Source organism: Scleropages formosus, chromosome 11, assembly GCF_900964775.1.
Source record: "Scleropages formosus chromosome 11, fSclFor1.1, whole genome shotgun sequence".
NCBI classification, from domain to species: domain Eukaryota; kingdom Metazoa; phylum Chordata; class Actinopteri; order Osteoglossiformes; family Osteoglossidae; genus Scleropages; species Scleropages formosus.
This window is the reverse complement of record NC_041816.1, coordinates 10,133,609-10,153,201: the sequence shown is the minus strand read 5'-3', so window position 1 is coordinate 10,153,201 and position 19,593 is coordinate 10,133,609. Positions and strand designations below refer to the sequence as shown.

At 43.4% G+C, this 19,593-nt stretch overlaps 1 protein-coding gene across 2 annotated transcripts in view; it reads right to left on the bottom strand.

Moving 5' to 3' along the window:
- Positions 1 to 499: 499 nt before the first annotated feature.
- prtga (protogenin homolog a (Gallus gallus)) overlaps positions 500 to 19,593 on the bottom strand; it is a 34,093-nt gene continuing 14,999 nt past the window's right edge. The window contains exons 7-19 of one of the 2 annotated variants that reach the window (XM_018739590.2): positions 19,328 to 19,575; positions 16,875 to 17,039; positions 15,401 to 15,706; positions 13,667 to 13,855; positions 5,353 to 5,448; positions 4,826 to 5,012; positions 4,587 to 4,714; positions 3,736 to 3,906; positions 2,634 to 2,807; positions 1,728 to 1,851; positions 1,468 to 1,606; positions 1,195 to 1,313; positions 500 to 962 (exon numbers count right to left, since the gene is read on the bottom strand). In XM_018739590.2, the coding sequence (XP_018595106.1) occupies positions 593 to 962; positions 1,195 to 1,313; positions 1,468 to 1,606; positions 1,728 to 1,851; positions 2,634 to 2,807; positions 3,736 to 3,906; positions 4,587 to 4,714; positions 4,826 to 5,012; positions 5,353 to 5,448; positions 13,667 to 13,855; positions 15,401 to 15,706; positions 16,875 to 17,039; positions 19,328 to 19,575 (2,416 nt within the window). In that variant the 3' untranslated portion in view covers positions 500 to 592. Of the gene's footprint in view, positions 974 to 1,194; positions 1,314 to 1,467; positions 1,607 to 1,727; positions 1,852 to 2,633; positions 2,808 to 3,735; positions 3,907 to 4,586; positions 4,715 to 4,825; positions 5,013 to 5,352; positions 5,449 to 13,666; positions 13,856 to 15,400; positions 15,707 to 16,874; positions 17,040 to 19,327; positions 19,576 to 19,593 lie in introns of both variants that reach the window. The other variant, XM_018739589.2, reaches the window with a different exon arrangement.

The following is a 19,593-nucleotide window of genomic DNA, read 5'->3' as shown; positions in this document are numbered from 1 at the left end:
ATTCAGATAACTCTGCCAGTTATCTCAAAGTATTATATGACCAAATAAAAAGCTCTCATATCTGCCTAAATAGTGATCTGTGCTGCGCCTTTAAAATCTCTTACTTCACAACTAAAAAGACATACAGACAAACTCAACAAACAACTGGCTTCATAAACACAAACTATTGCTATCAGTAAGCATCTGCCATGTGGATGAAGAACCAAGATATATAACTGTGGAAAGTAGTTAAATACAAAAGGCTGGAGTTCACCGTAGGGTGAACTGAGGTAGATAATAAGCAAGAAGGGTTTTCACTTCACCCCTCTGCTCCAGTGATACACTCTCTTAAATAATGTCAGAAATGGAAAAGTCAAATTTCACATTCTTGACCTTTGGAAACATTCATGGTGGGTCAGATTTTCTTGAACAAACGAAACAAATAATATAAAGAATAATACAAGATAAAAAAGAAACACATTCACCAAAAAGACCCTGAATAAAACCTGCTGTCAAAGCCACATTCTTCCAGGCATCTTTGTCACTCCACTGTCCTGCTCATAGTCCTTTAGAGCAGAAGTGCAGCAGAGTAGGTTTGGAGAGGATAGAGCCCCTAAAGAGAACGGGGAAGGGAAGGATCCGGGCCCAGCTGGTAGGGGTCACTGGGTGCCTCCTGGTGGATTTCCATCTGTACGGCAAGGTGAGGTAGTTCATCCGCTGAGCCATGGCTGTCTCCCCTGGACACTCCCAGGCAGGGTGGCTGCAGGCTTCCGCTGGAAGACAGCTGAGTGAGCTCCATCTCATTGTGCGAGTAACGCCCAGAATCACCGGTCTCATGGCTGCCTTCACTGTTCTGGGAGGCTTCAGTGTCCCTAGGGGGTCCAAGAAAAACCTGAAGAGGGGATGCCTGATGAGGGGATGAAGGTGGTGCCTCCTTGTATGTAAGGACTGTCAATCCCGGCTGGTAGGTGCACATGACGTGGCTTCTTTGAACCTAGTGAAAAAATCCAAACTAAAACTAGTGAGATAATTCCAGAAAAAGCTGTGGCAGATTTTAACACAGTAGCTGAGCTTCAACTTCTTTTGGTAATTTGAAACTAAACAGAGAAATTCTGTAATATAACAAAATATTCTGAACATCTTTCAATACCTGTACTCTATGCCAAAGATGAGCTTGTATAAAAGAGCTTGCACTGCGCCATTGTATGTGTCTGCCTTACCTGGCCTTTCTTGAGGTTCTGCTTCGGTTCATTATTAAAGAACAGCCACTTCTTCTTACTCTGGCTTACGGGTTTTACTGGGCCTGAGCTATTTATGATCAGGTTTGTCCCACCCTAAAACATAACATGTCTTCTTGTCACAAACTCCCATAGTTAAATGTTTAGAAAACCCTTCAAATAAATTTTTCAAAGGTATTCATAAGTTCCTAAAACAGAGGAATAGTATTTTATTATTTTTGTTTTGGTTTAAACCTCTTCTTTATGTTACCTTTGTGTCCACAAAGTGGTTGCTCATTATAGGCACGAGTGACTCAATGTTTATAGGGTGATCTTCATGAGCCTGAGAAGCAGAGGCATGTGGGCCCTGGCCACTCCTTTGCCTCACATTTTTAGTTGTGGATGGTTTCCTGCAAAGGACCAAAGCAACACAGGAAAAAAATGAACACCAAAACCAGAGCGCTATAAGAATCTGTACAAAAGGACTTAAAATGTGTAGAGTGTTTTAGGATAACATTGCACATAGTGTACCCTGCTTTGCCTCTGTAGACAAGAATCAGAACACATATGATGATGCAGGCCAGCGCAATGGACACTCCCACAATGATGCCAGTCATTGATCTCTGGTCCAGGTGATAGAAGGCATTGGTGAACACTGCAAAATTTTGCAAAAGAGTTTGCCTTTCATTAAACGGTCCTGTTAGCATGCATCTCCTCTTCAGCTCTAAATTACAGCTACTTAAACACAACTGCATCTGGATGCAACACTATGGTCCTACAGTCTACATAATAGCTCACCGTAAATAACCAAGCACCCTAAAGCCACGGGTCACAGCAGTCCAGAGTCTACCCCCGAAGCACAGGGTCCTAGGCTAAGTAGTGTACACTTTGGAGGGGATACCAATCCATTCCAGGGTACCCATATACACTCTACTCACTCACACAACACACACACACACACACACACACACACACACACACACACACACACACACACACACACACACACACAAAGGCAAATTTAGGATCACCAATCTACTTGAAACACGTGTCTTCGGACTGTGGGAGAAAACTACAGCACTCAGTAAACCCATGCGCATAGATAAAACATGCAAGCTCCACATAGACTGAGCTGGATTTAATCAATGTCCAAACACATAAAGCAGGAGCTGCAAGGCAACAGCCCTACCCACTGTACCACCATGCTGCTTCTATAGTCTAATAAAATTATGTAATAAGAGACTATGGATGAAGTTTGTTATTGAATTGGCTTGTTATTGAACACATACCAAGAAGCCATGACATTAATAATGACATCACTGCGATGAAGAACACATGGATAAAGCAGAACGCAACCATGGACTAAGGAAATTGAAGGACACAGATACTTGATATTGACATTGTCCTGCACACTACCCGATCACTACCATTACTGACCTTCAGTTTCTGCAGAGCCATCAGTGTGCCGACCTGATGAGAAACCACCAGGCAGTACAGCCAGCTCTACCACATTGGAGAACGGTCCATCTCCCACCTGGTTGGAGGCAGAGATTTTCACCAGGTATATGTTTCCCAGCTGCAGGTTCTCCAGCAATGCCATGGTGATGCTCCCTGCAAACAAGAACTGTTGAGCAACCAAACTTCCTTCCTTCACCTTTGTCTTGGCCACATCTGGTCATCAACTGAGTCTGCATACCTTCAATAACTTCATGTCAATTTTCCTTTGGTGCTTATCTGTCTTTGTTCTACTGACCCATGAAAAACTAGGGTTTATGATGCCAAGGACGGAGGGAGAACATTAAAAAATGCCTCCAGGATCCCAAAGGGCTTTTCGTGCCCAAAGAAGAACAGGGCTTAAAAGGTCAGCCACTGCTACCATTTCCCACCCAGCACCTCGAAGACCCCCAGCAGTAACTGTCCGGACGACAGGCTTGATTTACAGTGGGCAAGGCCAGGGGGGCTGCGAATGTCCTCACTTTTGACCTCCTTCTCCTGGTGGCTGGGAGTAAACAGAGCATGCCTCACATTTCCAGAGGCCATCTGCAATCACTTATGCCATAGGTGTTGAACCCTGCTGTTCCAGAAGGTTCAGACAGACAGCCAAGCCTGACTCCACCTGGGCCTCCACAGTGGTACAGTTGTACACCTGCTGTGAGTACAGCGCTGCAGAGGCTCTCAGTGTAATCCCAGATCTGTTTTGTTAATCATGCTCCTCTTTAATCGGCCTACACTGACCAAACTGTATCAAACCAATTACTGGGTACATTTAACAGTCAGTGTCAGTTGCTTCTGAAGATCAGAATCATGCAGAGAGAAATACGTCATTCTTGAAAAAACTGTTATCTGCTACAAAACAGGAACCAGTAAGGACAGAAAAATCAAATAAAGAAATGGATTAGAGGATCAAATGAGATATTGATTTCCAATGGAAGCTTAGGTGCAGATTAGGGGCAGGTGTTTAGGGCTCTACAGCCTGGCCTCACGGTAGGGTATGGGGGCAGACTGACACAGAAGCAGTTGAGCAGGGACACTCCCTCACCTTCTCTTTGAAGAACCTGCCATTCCCCAGCCACCCAGGCTGTCCGGGAGGCATACAGGATGGTGTAGTGCGTCACCACAACATTGGGCTCCTCTGGCTGCTTCCATGACACTAATGCAGTGCTGTCCTCGATCAGGGTAACTTTCACACTAGAAGGTGGTTTGGTGGGAGCTGGAGCAGAGAGATTTTGTGGTCAAGAACATAATGGCGGCTAATTAACGTCATCAATGCGTGTCTTTGAATGCTGTTTGAAATACACTCCAAATGGAACATTGTCTACATTTCAGAGGCAAACAGGTATTTGTTAAAAGAAATTGTGCTTTACGTGATGCTTTTATTTGAATCTCCAGAAGAAATAAATGTTTTGCTTTGTTAAATTTGCTTAAAAATATAAAAAGACTCCAGCCAACGGTCATTTCCTACATCTGCAAAACACAACCTTGCATTAAATATGGCATGGTATGGTAAGATTTACCAAGTGCAAACCTGACCTCAAATTCACTCGCTCTTCTGTAATACATATAAAACGATGACAGGAATCAGATGTGAAGAGTTTCACTGGGCATTCCAATGAACTGTTGCCACTTTGCTTTTAATATTTCTATTCCTAGACATGGATATAATTTTAGTACAAGAGTAGGGTGGGTGTATGTATTTGCCCAAGGGGTGACAAAGACGATCATTCATCAGCTATGCTATCTGGACAACTCACCCAGATTATGTTTCTGCAAATAACAGTATTCAGACAACAGAAAAGAAAAGGATATTTGGGAGAAAACAAGATGGAACATTCTATTATAATAAACTGCAACAATTCAGAGAATATGTGAGAATAAGAAAACGTGTCTTACCTTCAGGAAGTGTGCTTTGGTATACTACAGGACTCCAGGGACTGGACAGCTGGTCGACATGAAGACGCACAGCAAACTCATACCTCGTGTTAGGCTCAAGGTCTGTGACAAGCTGGCTCTGCTCAGCGCTGCAAGGAGAGCAAAGAGGAACCACCTGAGAACCAGCGACTCTTGTGTAAAGAAGCCGCTGGGGCCGAAAAGGCTCAAGCTTGGTTTGGCTGCACTGGATGGTCACTCACGTTTGTAAGTACAGCACCAACGAGGCATTCTGCAAGCCGACGGGATTGCAGCGGATTGTGTAGTTGACAGCCTGTCCCGTTGTGAACATGGGCCGACCCCAGTGTAGGTACACGGCAGTGGAGCTGTTGGCCTTGGCATACACGTGGTGAGGAGGAGGAGGAGGAGGCACCATGCGGTCCCGCACCGCTGGATCACAGGAGGGAAAACAGTACTGGTTTTACATCTTCTCAAGCCATTCACAAAAGTGAACACTGTCAATACACAGATATGCAGGGAAACTAAATACATACTATATATAAATATAGATAACTGGATACACGTTAAATACTATGTCAAAATACATTAATGCAGAAGGTTTTGCACCATCTCTGATAACACTATTTGATCTAATTGTGGTGTCTTAAATCGCACATTAAATTTTCTGAGGGTCTGTGTTTTACTTCTGTGTGAATTTTAACTTCAATTTAAATACAAAAGTCAGTATATCACATACTGTAAATTTCTGTTTTCAAGTGGCTTAACTTACAGACACAACTGGGGGTGCTAACAGTCTGGTCTGCTTGGTAACCTTCTCCCATGAAACTGTAGGCTAAAAGCTTCACGTGGTACTTTCTTCTGGGGTCTACATGGGACAACATCAAAAACAAAATCACAACTTTTTCAAGTCATTAGACAATTCAAATTAGTCAATAATCTGAAAGTGTCTAATGTAGTCTCATCCAACTGATTGTAAAATCCAATCAGTATAATGCATTACCAGGAATATTTGATTTTTTCCTACAGGATCACAATGCAGTACCAAGAAAACATTGGTGACTCTGAAAGAGGGAGATGGAGATTTAGGGAGTATGGTGGCAGATGCTCAGTGAGGGGGGCCCTGTCACCTGGCCAATGCCTGCCCTACTTAAGGTCCCTCTCGGCCCACCCCTGACCCCCGTGGCCTGTCACACGGCCTTTGAGCAGGCAGAGACGGACAGCCCCCCACCCCCCGCCCATCTGCACGGCTGCTGACTGCTGGCCACTGGTCACTCTCCTTTCAGAGTTGGGCAGAGAGGAGGGGGGAGGTCAAGCCAGGGCAAAATAGCCTTCTGAGAAAGAATAAATGGTCAACAATGTGGCCAAAGTCACTGACCTGAAGAAGAAAAGAAGCAATAGTAGATGCCATTCTTCACCCTTAAACTAAACATAAACTGAGAATGTGTAAGATATCAAATATCCACTGAGTGTCAGATTCGAGTCTTAATTACATTGCCTGCTAGAGGCTTTACTATTGTATCTGAAATAGTATAGAAACTACTAAGAAAAACCTATTTTAGGTTTCAACCGTGACCCTGATGAGGACAAGGAGTTAACAAAAGGGAGCGTGTGGGTCTTTTAGATTTCAAATATGTCCAGTTGTCTTATATAGGTTAAAAAGTGTTGGTTCAATGTTTAGTCTTTGATGTTTTACTGCCCTTAAGCATTCTAATCAATTAGTGAATCCCTAATTCAAGTATTCATCAAAAAATATAAAGAGAATTATATAGTTGATGATTCTTTTCTGTTTTTATAAGATTATGTTTTGTTTTGACAAACTCACTATTTACTACAGGAAGATAAGATACAGCTTTCACCACATCCTTGAAAAACTGATGCCGACGTAAGCAGACCTCAACATTTCAGGGCTTATAAATACAAATGTCAACCTCCAAAACAGTTACAGTATCATATACTAAATTAGCTCAAGTGGTGTGACACTGATACTCCAAACTATAGCACAAGGTAAAACTGAGGAATTTTTAAGGAAAAAATTGGACCAAGTTAAACTCCAAAGAGAATGAGAACCTATGTTAACACTTCCTGCAGACACCCATTGTGAGACACATGTTCAATTTATTCAGCAACTGGCAATCAAGTATGAATCTGCTCAGAGGATGCAGGCACAAAACTCAAAGCACAATTATCCCAATACTGGATTGCTTCAGTAAATTATACATTTGTAGAGTCTAGAAGGCTTCCTTTTATGAGTCCAGTAATTTTGCTAAACAAATTACATTTAGCTTTTTAACACTATTTTTAGCTTGTCTAACAGTTTATGTAAGGTTGCTTTTACATCTAATTAAATTGTATTCTCTATTTTGAGTGGCTAAAGCAGGCAGCTGGTAGTGCTGTGGTTAGGGTTACTGCTGTTGGACCCAAAGGGAACAGGTTCAAATCTTGCCTCCATCTGCAGTACCCTTGAGAAAGGTACTTATTCAGAATTGCTCCAGTAAAATTACAAGCCTGTAAAAATGAATAAAAACTGTAAATGGATTAACATTTAAGTCAGTCTATAGAAAAGCAGTGGCTAAACGAATCAACGTAAGTGAGCAATATAACATACGACCAGTAGGGTGCGCTCTGCAACACAGCAGTCAAGAAGAGCAGTCCATCTAAAAGGCAGCTCACACTCATCAGATTGTGGACAGCAGCAGGCCTAAGGGTATGACACCATGGAGGAAAAGGCACATCTGACACACACAACCAATGCCTCAGGGCTAATAGTGCGGGAACAGGGATGTGGAGGACATCTCACATGTGGTGTGATGACAGAAGAGCAAACTAAGCTTTGAGAAAGGAAATGGCCCAGTCTTTACACAAGGTTCTTACCCCCAGAGACCATCTTTAATTTGTACAAGTAACAATTAAAGGCAAAGTAAGACCCTGTACATCCAAACATTTACTGTCATTGAATTGGATTAAAATCACTTAACTGTAGAGAGAGAGAGTACTGGAAAGGAAACACTTTGTGCCAAAACCAATGCACGCACCCTTCACACATTTCTTTCACTGTGCTTTTCACTGGATGCATTCAAAGACAGTCCCTGTATCGACGAAAGTCCCGAAACATCGCCTTATCGTTTTCCTTCTTGCTCCTGCAATTTAAAACCTCTCTCACTGTCCACACCAAAATATCAGGTTTGTTTATATTTAAGACAAAGTTTCCCCCCCCATTACTCTTAAGGTAGAAATGGGTCTCCAGGGCTGTGAGCTGGGGGGTGGAGAAAAGGCATGGGGCCAGGGGGGTCAGGAGACGGGGGTCAGCTGCTTGGATACAGGGCCCGAGGAGCTTCAATGGAGCCAGACTGGGGCCAGGAGGTCAGAGCCAGATAAAACTGAGAAAGAATCTGGGGTCATGGGTGTGGAACACGAGTTGAGGCTCTTTTCTCTTCCCAGCACCCCGCACTCCATCTTACCACAGGAAGGTGAAGACAGCAGCCAAGAGACTTAACGGACGGAGAAGCCAATGTGTCAGTCTCGAGACTGCCAACCCTGTGGTTTCACATTTAAATGAAAAAGACAACAGAATGCAGGAAAAAAAGGCTTAAATGTAGAAAATACATTTTTCAGGCAAGATGAAAAAGATCATTTTGGTAAAATGCATCTAGTTGGCCTTCTTCCAAGCAGGAAGCAGGTCTGGGTTTCTTGTCATCACGTACTCTATATGTCTTTAAAGAGAGCCACTTCCTGACAAAATCTAACTTGAGGCCCTCGACCTCTCGGCTAATGCCCACTTCTCCACCTTCCGCCCATCAGGCTCCGGCCAGTCCCTGGGGCTTTTGTTGCGGCCCGCAATCCAACTCAGTAGAGGAGCGGTCCGAGTCCCACAGCCCCTCGGCACCGCACAGCCATGCCGCACAATGGCCCGCAGTAATTATGCAGAACAGAGGCTGACAGAGAAGTGGGGGGTGACATCTGGGCCATGACCTCTGACATGGAATGTGGGCAAGCTAAATCCTGCTGCAGGAGGGGCTGGCGTGCACTTCTGAGGGGGAGGGTCAGGGTAATTGAGCTGATACACGAACCCCTCCCCCCAAAAAACAACAGAAATAAATAAACAAAGGCACTAAAAGGCCACAATGAACACGTCGGCTGGGAGGCAAGAGAGTCTTTTATCAGGAGGCCGTGGCTTTTAAAGGTACAAAGTCAAAACACGCAAAATGCGGCTCACGGCTCACAAAGTGCTCCTCAGCTTATCTGCTCAGTCAAGCTCAGATGGAATTTACAACATCAGTGGGGGATGTGTCTGTGTGGCTGGGCTGTCACAGAAGGGATATCTTCACTTCTGAGGAAATTTGTGGCCTATAGCAGCTTGCCCAGCAATAATCAGCCTGTTTTAAAATCATTTTAGGAATATGTGCAGAATTGGACATTTAAAACACCAGCTCTGCGGGGGAAAACAGGAAGCATTGTTAAAAAACAGATCTCTGCAGAGAGACAGAAGCTGCCCAGCAGGCCCCCTGTGCAAAGCACTCATGCCTGCGCTAATGGTCACTCACAATAAACAAGGTTCAACAGAAGATGTGTATTAGCCCTGGTCCGTTCAGTACCACTAAACCCCTTTGCTGATAAAAAAAAGTTTGGGCTGTCCAGCAACAGCAGGCAATATCAGATGCAGTAAATTAGGCTGCATAAATTAATATAAGAAAAAAATTAACAAAACTGGACCATTTGCCAACTTAAGAAAAAACCTTGTATTAAAGTGAAATTTATACTACATAATGTTGTTCATCATGTTTTAATATTCTATAAAAATGGACTACAACTCTTTATGGAAATGAAATCTCTGCCTTTTATCCATTGGAAACGAGCTTTTGCAGTACTCATGAATGAGACTTGTATTTCACTCATTTGTTTGTGGTCACATGATTTTTACAGCCCATGTGTATCCTGCAGGACCCCCACAGCTTTTTTCTGCTCATCCAGGCAGTCCCCAAACTGCAAGTACTGTCTAAGTTGGGGCAATAAAAGTTACCTCCCACACAGAACCAAACAGAACACACACACAGGTATAAGTATAGATAGCTAGGAAAGTAATATAAGTGACATTTACATAAACCTTTTTGAGGATTTACAATTTAAGCAAACTGATTGTAAAAGAGGGGGTGCGGTGGCGCTGCGGGTTGGACCGGGTCCTGCTCTCCAGTGAGTCTGGGGTTCGAGTCCTGCTTGGGGTGCCTTGCGACGGACTGGCGTCCCGTCCTGGGTGTGTCCCCTCCCCCTCCGGCCCTACGCCCTGAGTTGCCGGGTAGGCTCCGGTTCCCCGCAACCCTGTCTGGGACGGGCGGTTTGGAAAATGTGTGTGTGTGTGTGTGTGTGTGTGTGTGTGTGATTGTAAAAGAACTATAAACTGCTGTAAAGCTGTACAGTACAACTAATGTTATTCTTTTAATTCAGACTGTCTGATTTATTGCTTGTTACAATCTGCCTTTAGGCTCCAGCAGTCTGCTTTGGATGTGCACCAGAATTAGAAGCTGGCCAAACCTCCGAAACTCCTATGAACTTTCATTCATCAGAATAATTGATCAACATTACATAATACACATTTGTCCCATCAGAGGAAATCAATCAATACCAAATGCTTTTTTTGCAGGTTGTTAATCTAATGAGATCAAGTCTCCGTCCGTGGAATTACAGGCTAACATGGGCATTAAACCCAACTGAGAACCTGTCATTTAAGCACTTAAGGCAGATGGTCCTTCATCTTCTGTGTAGCAGCTGAATATTACAAACTACTTAAAAAGGATGGGGAACACAGAGGAGGAGTTGTAACAGGGCTGTGTAATTAAAATAAGTTTGAGGAAATGTTAAATTGCCTTTCTTTGCTAACTGGGCAAAAACATGAGTATTTCATATTATGTTCTTTCTCAACTTGTTAAAGCAGCCAAAAACAATATCAAATTCCCAGCTAAGGCATTTGGTTAAATAATGCATTATACAAAAACATCTGGAAGTTTTAAAATCACCAATAAAGTTCCCTTCGTAACAGAGTATCAAGGACATTTTTATACTGTAAATAGAATTAACAAATGCAAGAGCACTTTGACACTATTCAATCTAAAATATGAAATGTTTGAAAGCTCCTAAAATCCTAAATATTTCTGAAATACTGACCAGATCACATTCCTGGGAGAGAGGTAGGTTACTGCTTTAGGGTATTTTTCTTTTTTTGATCAAAGCAGGCAATTTGTACCTCTCTAGTGAATAATGCTGATGATTTAAATAAATTATGAAGCAAGTTGTTCAACAAGAATATCCCTTGCCCTTTCTGAGCACTAGTAAAGTTTTGACAAGAAAAACTACACCTAAAGGAGCTTTAACTTTTCAGCAGTTCATCGTTTTTGACTGCAAGCAATAAGCAGAGCAATGATCCTCTTAAGCAAAGCCCTCTGGCTCCTGCCACCCTTAACAATTAATGAGCAATAAATTTCCACTCCAGTATCTGGGGAGGACATAAGAACCAAGTTCAAAAAACAAACCCTACCCCTGACAAACCACGTTATACCTTCACACTGCTCCTCGTGACATAATTTCCTAAGAAAACAAGGGCAAGGAGCTACATGGACTAATTTCCGTGCCACATTTTACATGCATTCATTTAGCTGAAACTTTTCTCCAAAGTGACTTACAGTTTTTTACCCATTTACACAGCTGGGTAATTTTACTGGAGCAATTTAGGGCATGTACTTTGCTCAAGGGTCCCACCGCTGGAAGTGGGTTTCAAAACTGCAACTTTTTGGGTCCAAGGCACCAGCTCTAACCGCTTCACTACCAGCTGCCCGTCTTTACACCTCTAAAGTCATATAGTAAAGACAACATCCAATTAGATAACTTACTACTTGTCTAATAACTAACAGCCTAACTTATTATACTTGGGTAAATAATTGTAAGTAGTTTACTATACACAGCAAATATTGTCCCTTTGGAAAATACCATCAGTTGAATAAATAAGTAATTAACTTCTGTCAATGTAAGCCACACACAATGTCTACAACTGCTTGTCCCAGCAAACCAGAGCCTAACCTGGTAACACAGGGCACAAGGCTTGAGGGGGAGGAGACACACCCAGGATGGGACACCAGTCTGCCACAAGGCACCCCAAGCAGGACTCGAACCCCAGACCCACCACACAGCAGGCCCAAGCCAAACCTGATGCCCTACCGTAACCCAGCTCTATGCAAATTCCATTGTTAAGTCACAGAGTCAGACATGGGCCACATGAGAATTGGGCTCAACGTTCCACTAAAATCTAAGAAAGTTCAGGTAAGTCGTATTTTATCCATTGTAAAGACAAAACACCATGGAAAGCAACTATTCAGTCACTGCTGAAGGGTGGATGGCTCTTCACCAATAAACCTTTTTGTGCCACTCCAGCCCAGGACAATGAGTGCCTTTGATGTCCAAACCTTCTCAAGCACTCCACTCATAGGAGTCATAAAACATGCCATAAATCTTTTCCACAATAACAGCTTCTTCCTCTTCCAAGCTACAGGCTTACTACAATCCATCCTTGCCAGCTATTTTATCAATCATACACCACTGTGGTCATAAAAGAGGAAAGAAAAAAATCAGCACATGTGCTTTCAGAGCTTCTGATACAAAACCAAACCAAAGTGTAGTTTTCAGGTCATACACCATGAAAAGATACAACAGGCCAAACATAAAAACTATTTAGGTGTCTATTGCTTTTCCCCATAATTGAAATATTTTCTGAAGCTTGGTGGTTCATTTAAAGCCTATCAAAAATATAATTAGTACTGCTCTACCTATCTATCTATCTATCTATCTATCTATCTATCTATCTATATGCTGTTACCTTTGTCCCAAGGTGAAATAAAGATAATAGGTCCTTGCTGTTCTTCCTACTGTACATACTGATTTATTTTAGAATCTCTTATTATATGTACTGTTCTCATCTGATATTCCAGAGCATTTAATAAGTAAAACTAATCCCCCCCCTCAATCCGACAGCACCATTGTATTTATGGCACTGAAGTGTCTCAATATCTCCTTCCCATCCTGGATAGTGAAGCTTTGATTCAAAAGTCAGCTGCTGACCACCTGGCTGACCCCCCAGGCCACAGATGGCCAGTTGTCCACTCCGCCACCCTCTTTCTTCTCAAGCCCCGTGAATCCCAGCACTCCGTACTCCCTCAATTCCCCCCTTCTGGGCAGGCCTCTCTTTCAGTAGACAGAAATTGACACACAGTGGCCTGGGAGTCAGTGTGAAGGCACTTTAGTCCTCTCAACGACCTATTGTCTCAAAAGGAACAACAGCCTCAAATGGTCCTAATAGGACGAGAAATCTCTAAATCCTTGGAATATATACAGTAAATGCTCACCATCTCTCCCTTCCTCACTGCTTCAAATGTTCAGTCTCTTCTGTGATCTTTTTGTAAACCACATCACAAGGGCCCTAACAAACCAGTCAAATTCCAGTTTAGTGTTCATCAAATACACTGGTGTCCCAGCCTAGCTATACCCTTGCTAGTCTAATGCCCTGTGCTTCCAGAACAGAGTCTGAATCATCATGTCACTGCCTTAGGATAAGCAGTTATTGACAGTCAGCCAGTCAGTCAGTCACTCAGTGAGCGAGTGAGAGCATTCATCAACATCACTTCTTTCCATATGCTCCTGAAAAAATGCAATCTAAAACACAGCCAGAAGGCAGCACAACTACAAAGAGCTTAATCTATAAAATCTTCAAGTGTATGGATTTGATCATAAATTCTGCAGATATTTGATCTTTCATACACATCTTTGCCAACAGAAGATTTACTATATCGGAAATAGATGTGAAACTGTTTCAAGCTGCATGCAAACTCCGGACCATCTGTAGAAAATATTCCTTGCTGTAGTGGTCATCACTCAGTTTTTTTCTGAAATCAGTGTGTGACGATATTTTGTCTCCGGCTGCACTTTAGGGTGTGATCACAGGTTCACATGTGAAAAGCATCAGATGAGGCAGTTTTGTAAATAGGGCTCCAGGTACTTTGGCTGGCATGCCAGCAGCCCTGGCCACAGCAGCACCAACCGCTTACCCAAGCCTCCGATGGTGCGCTGGGTGTCTTGCGCATGCAGCAGGACTGGAGTGCTCTCCGGCTGGCTCTCCTCACGATAGTAGAGGCGGTAGCCCTGGATGGCACCGGAGTTATCAGGGGAGGGCTGCCAGCGGACCAAAACAGTGGTGCAGTTGAGGGCTTCCAGCTGGAGTTCTGGGGCCAGGGGCACTGTGGAGGAGGGAATAAAAAAAGAATCAAAACCACACACACACACACACACACACACACACTACCAGTACCAGAATCTCAGTCAGAAGTATGTATCACAACCAGGGTCCCAAGAGCAAAAGGCAGAGACTGTTGTAATGGTTTCATGTTTATTTACTTTTCTCTACTTCATGCCATAAGGGGATGTGAAAGAGTAATTCCATTAGTATCGCCTTTACACCGTGGGGTTTTTGCTTGCAATTACTGAAAGAAACACTCGGAGGTGATAAAAAAAAACCCATAGTGACATGCAGGTCTGAAAATGGACGGGTTTGTAACAAAGGGAACCTTTTTAAGTGATCAAAATGCCTGCCTTCTTTTGATGCTGTGTTAGGACAACTCTGCAGCACAACAATTTTGTTACAAGTTTAAGTCTTGGCCAAGAAAGAAAAGTGAAACCAACAAAAAGTACTATCTGCAGGAATCTAGCCCAAACAAAACTTAATGACTGACACAAACCTTATTGTGTTAGGAAAGGCAGGACACTTAACTGTTCATATTTAGATTTAAGTAAAACTTCCTTACACGTAAGGGTGTCAGTACCGAGTACATGGAAATGACAGATCAACAGATACTATTAGCCAACCACTCTTTTTCCTCACCATGTAAGGACATCAGTGCAAATTTAGACTGCCTTTAATCAGAGCACATTATATAGTGGAAATATAAAACTAACTACATTAAAAAATCATTGCTGTAAGATATCAAAATAATTAAGATGTATCCAGGAATTGATTGATTAACTTACTAAGAGACAATTCAATATGCATGGAGCTAACATGCAGCTTGGTCATATTTCACTGGCCAAACCCATTTAACAGACTAAACTGAAGCACCGAAGGTAAACACACTGGTTTAAGTAACAGGTCTGTAAAAAATTATTGTTGTTCTATGTCTTTTTTCTTTTAACTGCAGATTCTGTCACCTGAGGCCATCCACTTTACAGAATACTAAACCCTAAGACTGCAGAGAGAGGAACCAGGCATCGGTATGAAGATGAAAAAAATTGTATGAATTGTATTTAAATGCCCTGTGTTGCCGGGTTAGGCTCCGGTTCCCCGCGACCCTGTATGGGACAAGCGGTTCAGAAAATGTGTGTGTGTGTGTGTGTGTGTGAACTGAATCATTTAAATTATCAGAGGGAGAAACAAGAGTTCCTCAACCCCGACTCCTCATACTCTTCCTCTCTCTCTCACCCACACACACACACACACACACACACACACACACACGCGCACGCAGACACACACACGCACACACAAGGAAGTATAACTCTGAAATGGTCCTATTCTTCCCTGCACCCAGAGGGCCCTCTCTTCCTCTTTATGACCCATGACTGAGGCCATTCCAATGTTCGTGACAGCACAGAGCAAAGGTCAGGGAGTAACAAACGCAGGGCCTTAACAAGATTAACAGTGGCTATTTCACACTGAGACCAGACCTGGACACACATCAGTTTGAGGTGAACACAGTTAAGGTCTTTATTGCTGTGTTTGGCAGGGATACCTTTGGTGCTGGAAGCCTTGGGCGTGTGATGCGAGGTCCAGGCAGACTGCTCTCCCCAGCCCACACGGGTGGCAGCTGCCATGCGCAGCAAGTAGATGGTGTCTGGCTGGAGCCCCTCAAGAACATGATGGGTTTGGTCCCCAGGTAGTTCCATGGAGGTGACCGTGCTGTCGATACTGGTGCGATACGACAGCCGGTAGCTGAGGATGCGACCACGGCTCAGCTTGGCTGGAAGTGGCAGCCAAGACACTTGGATATCCGTTGGGCTGCGGCTGGCAAGGCTGAGCTCAGGGGCACGAAGGGGCACTGCAATGCACAAGAATTGCCCAGTCACACAGTAAAAACTTCACCAGTACCACAGTGAGCCAATCACCTCTACAAGAATATTCCAAAGTAGGCAGAAACATCAAGAGTGCCCTTCACATGTCATAGACATCAGACAAAGCACAGGAGGGTAAAGCCATTATGAAGCAGAAACCACAGTTCAGTTCCAAGAATTGCTTCTGAAAAGGACAGTCAAGGTTTCACCTTGTGAGCTCTTTCTAAAAACAAATATTGGGCCACATGCATATTATTAGCCCTCTCTCTCATTGTTGGCTGCATTTTTTTTGTGCAAAGTCAAGAAGGGCATGCAAAGTCAACTAAGACATGCAAAGCTAAAATATCCCAAGACCAAGTGTACACATAAGAACTTGATAGCTCTGCATGTCAGGAAAAGACTGTGTAAATGACAATGTATATAATGCTGAATAAAATTCTGTTGTGTAAAACCAATAAAAATGTTATTCTTGGTATTAAGCAAGTGTGTTCTCCCCCATATTGGTTCCTTAAGTAGGAGCATTGATTATGTTACATTTCCTTGGAGCATCTCATTGAAAGTTTGCCTACTTTTGTGTTTAAGAAGCGCAATGTTTGGCCTGTTTAAGAAGTTAAGCAGCATTACAATGACACGGCCACCTTTGACCTCCAGTTGCCGCTACGAATTTTAGCTTTTAGCAAAGTTATCAGCTATTGCTTCAGGGCGATGGGACCTCTGTCATCCAGGCCACACATCACTAACTTTCTCACGATCCATTAAGTCTCAAACAGTACACAGAAAATCATTGCTGACTGGAAACTGCATAATTAGCACTCCATGGATCAATTACTCTTAGCAAAAAGACAGTACAGACTCTTCAAACTTTTCAATACTCTTCACAGAGTACAGACTCTTTATGTTAATTTAATAAATGTGAATTTTCTGCTTGAAACAACAAATAAAACCTTTTGGTAAGGAGCTAAGTCTGAATGTAACAGCTGTTTACTCTGAAACGTATTCCAGCATAGGTGTTTCACAGCAAAGCTGCTTTAAGAAAGAAACCAGTTGACAGAAGGCTTAAATGTCATATTTATCACCACAAATAAACCCCAGATCTCTGGTGTTAGTAAATTTATTAGCATCAGGTAGCAGGAGGGCAGAACCCCCCCAACTCACCATCCTCCAGGGTATGCTGAATAACATGGTCGGACATTCTGCTGGCCCCCATCGGCATGTAGGCCACTATGTAAAACGTGTAGTTATTCGCTGGTTCCAGGTCATCTATTATGTAGCGGGTTGTGTCATTGCCAATGACCACTTGGTACTCTTCATTGTTTAGACCTGGAGTGAGAAAAGGAGGGCAAGGAGTTGAAATACAATTTAATAAAGTTGTTTAGTCATTTAGATTCTGGTTAGTGTCAGTAAATCTTCTGCAATAAAAATACAAACCAAGCATGCTTGTCTTAACGATAATAGTAGTTTTTATATATTTTGAACCTGTCCTCCATCTTCCAGCTGACCAAAGCATTACGAGAGGAGGACAATGGCCCCAGCCTGGGCACCAGGGCATCTTAAGATCTCTTCTGCGCTCACATTAGGTTCTCCAAAACCTGGTATAAGAGTACTACAACAGGTAAGGTTCTATTGTATAGTTCAGGCCCTGTTCCTTATAGAAAGATTTGCATCAAGGAACTCGGCTTCATCCAGGTATCTGCATTCATATACTCATTCAAAACAACACCTGAAGGATGTAACCTTCTCAATTCTGTCATCTTCATCGACGCTGTGAATGACGGGCACTTTCAAACTAATGAAAGCCGATTGAACATAAAAAGCCACAGCACTGTGTGGCCCGTGATTGTTTCTTAGCCTCCAACTGAATCGGTTTCTCAACCAAAAGCAACTTTCACAGTGCTAACATTTGCATACTTGGAGAGCGCTAAGGAAGGCTCCAATCTTCCATATCCTTTCAAAAGTATTTCTGTCCTTGCTGTAGCCAATTAAAACATCATTGCTAAACCTTAAGAAGACCTTTCCTGAATAACCTTTTTGTACTGTAATTTTTCAGGTTCCTCTAGAACAGTGTCCTTTTCAAGCAACTTGTGGGGTGGAGGGCAGGGAAGGGCGCATGGAAGAAAAAAAACCCGTCAACTTAATCAAATGTGTTCCTCCCCTTTTAACAGACAATTTTGTCAACAAGCCGAAGCCACATTCCCCAAATACATTTTCCCACATTGGTGAATGTGCCTGATAGTACTTTAATTGGTACAGATTAGGAAGGTCACACAAAAGACGCACTTATAGCTGCAGCGCATTGAGCCCCATGGCCCGATTTCTGACCCGGTAAACAAGATCCTTGAGGGTAAACAGAAAGGGCCTTGTTCAGGAATTGAATGGGCCAGCAGGCCCCATGGTGGGCTCTGATGAAGAGGCCCGCTAGGAAACAAAGCCCGCCTTCCACCCGGACTCCTTCTACAGCAATACCCCCAGAAAATCTCCAGTGTTGAATTAGCACACTCCAACACGCAGCCTAATTAGGCATCCCCGTTTCATTAGGCCTCCATTCATGGGCCGCGCACCCTTGTTTGCGCCCTTGGATGCAGGATGCAGTGCCGTGACTCTTGTCAATCTCAATTCAGCGAGACTTCCTTTCAGCCAAGCGCCTCAGGATGTGTCACTACATCTTAATCAAGCACACCCCATCCCGGACGGATGCGGATTATTCACACAGAAAAGGGTAGTTTTTTCTTCCATATACCATTCACAAAACAGGCCAAAAAAACCTTTCTTAGCAGGTGTTTCTTTTAAACAATTTTGTTTTCTTCCCCCACTCTGGGTTTTATTATTCTGTCACCACATAATGGGTAACAGTTTAAGATGGAGCATGTGGGGCTGAAAAGGCTCATTAATAAACGTGCAAAACTGTTTTTTGCTGAAGTGTAATTTGTACTTTCTCCGTTAGCAACAATGGAAACAAAAAGTCTCCTGACAGCAATAAGCAACCTTTTGCTTTCCCGGGGGAAAAACCTCTAGGCGCTGTGCTGAAATCACACTTCAGTATCTCTAGTATTTTCCCATCGTCTGCAGCACCTGTCAGCATCTGAGAGCATCAGAACCTGTATTATCTAGAGCAAAGCCTGTGACTTTAGCAGGCAGAAGCCAGAAGTAAGATTATTTGTGCCTAGGGATGGACTCAACTGTGGTGAGGCAGACCTTTCTGCACACATGAAGCTGCTCTTATTTCAGCAGGGCAGCCCTTCTGCTTCCCTGACCCCTGCCCGGTGACTTGTTATTAACAACAGATGGTCAATTTCTCACATTCCGTTCTGGAGAGGATTCCAAATGGTGTTTGCTGCACTTCAGGCATTGTAACCTCCACCAGTGTGGTATCTGCCAATCTCGCATATTCCCCACTGTTTCTTTTCCACTACCAAAAAAAACGAATTAACCAACTGAAACACAATAAAGCTAACTACCAGTAAATATCCACTGGGCTATGTGTCACGGTAATAAGGGCTAGAATGTTCTGAACACCTTTGTGGTCCACTCTCCACAGAGAAATTGTGTAATAATACTGTATACAGCTGCCTGACCTAACCTTGGCACCTTTACTTCTGCCAAGTTCTCACCTTCAGCCTTCATGTAGTGCACGGAGTAGGCTATAACTTTGTCCGAGTTGTAGAGCGGCCGATCCCAGGCTAGCAGGATGGCCGAGCTGGACACAGTCTCAGCTCGCACGTTCCTGGGGGCACTAGGGCGGTCCTCAGACATGACCACGATGAGGCGTGCTGTGGACAGTACAGAGCCCTGCTCGTTCTCTGCCTGGCACTGGTAGATGGCATCATCTTCCGGGATGATCTGGTTAATCACCAGTTTGCTAGCAGACAGGTAGAAC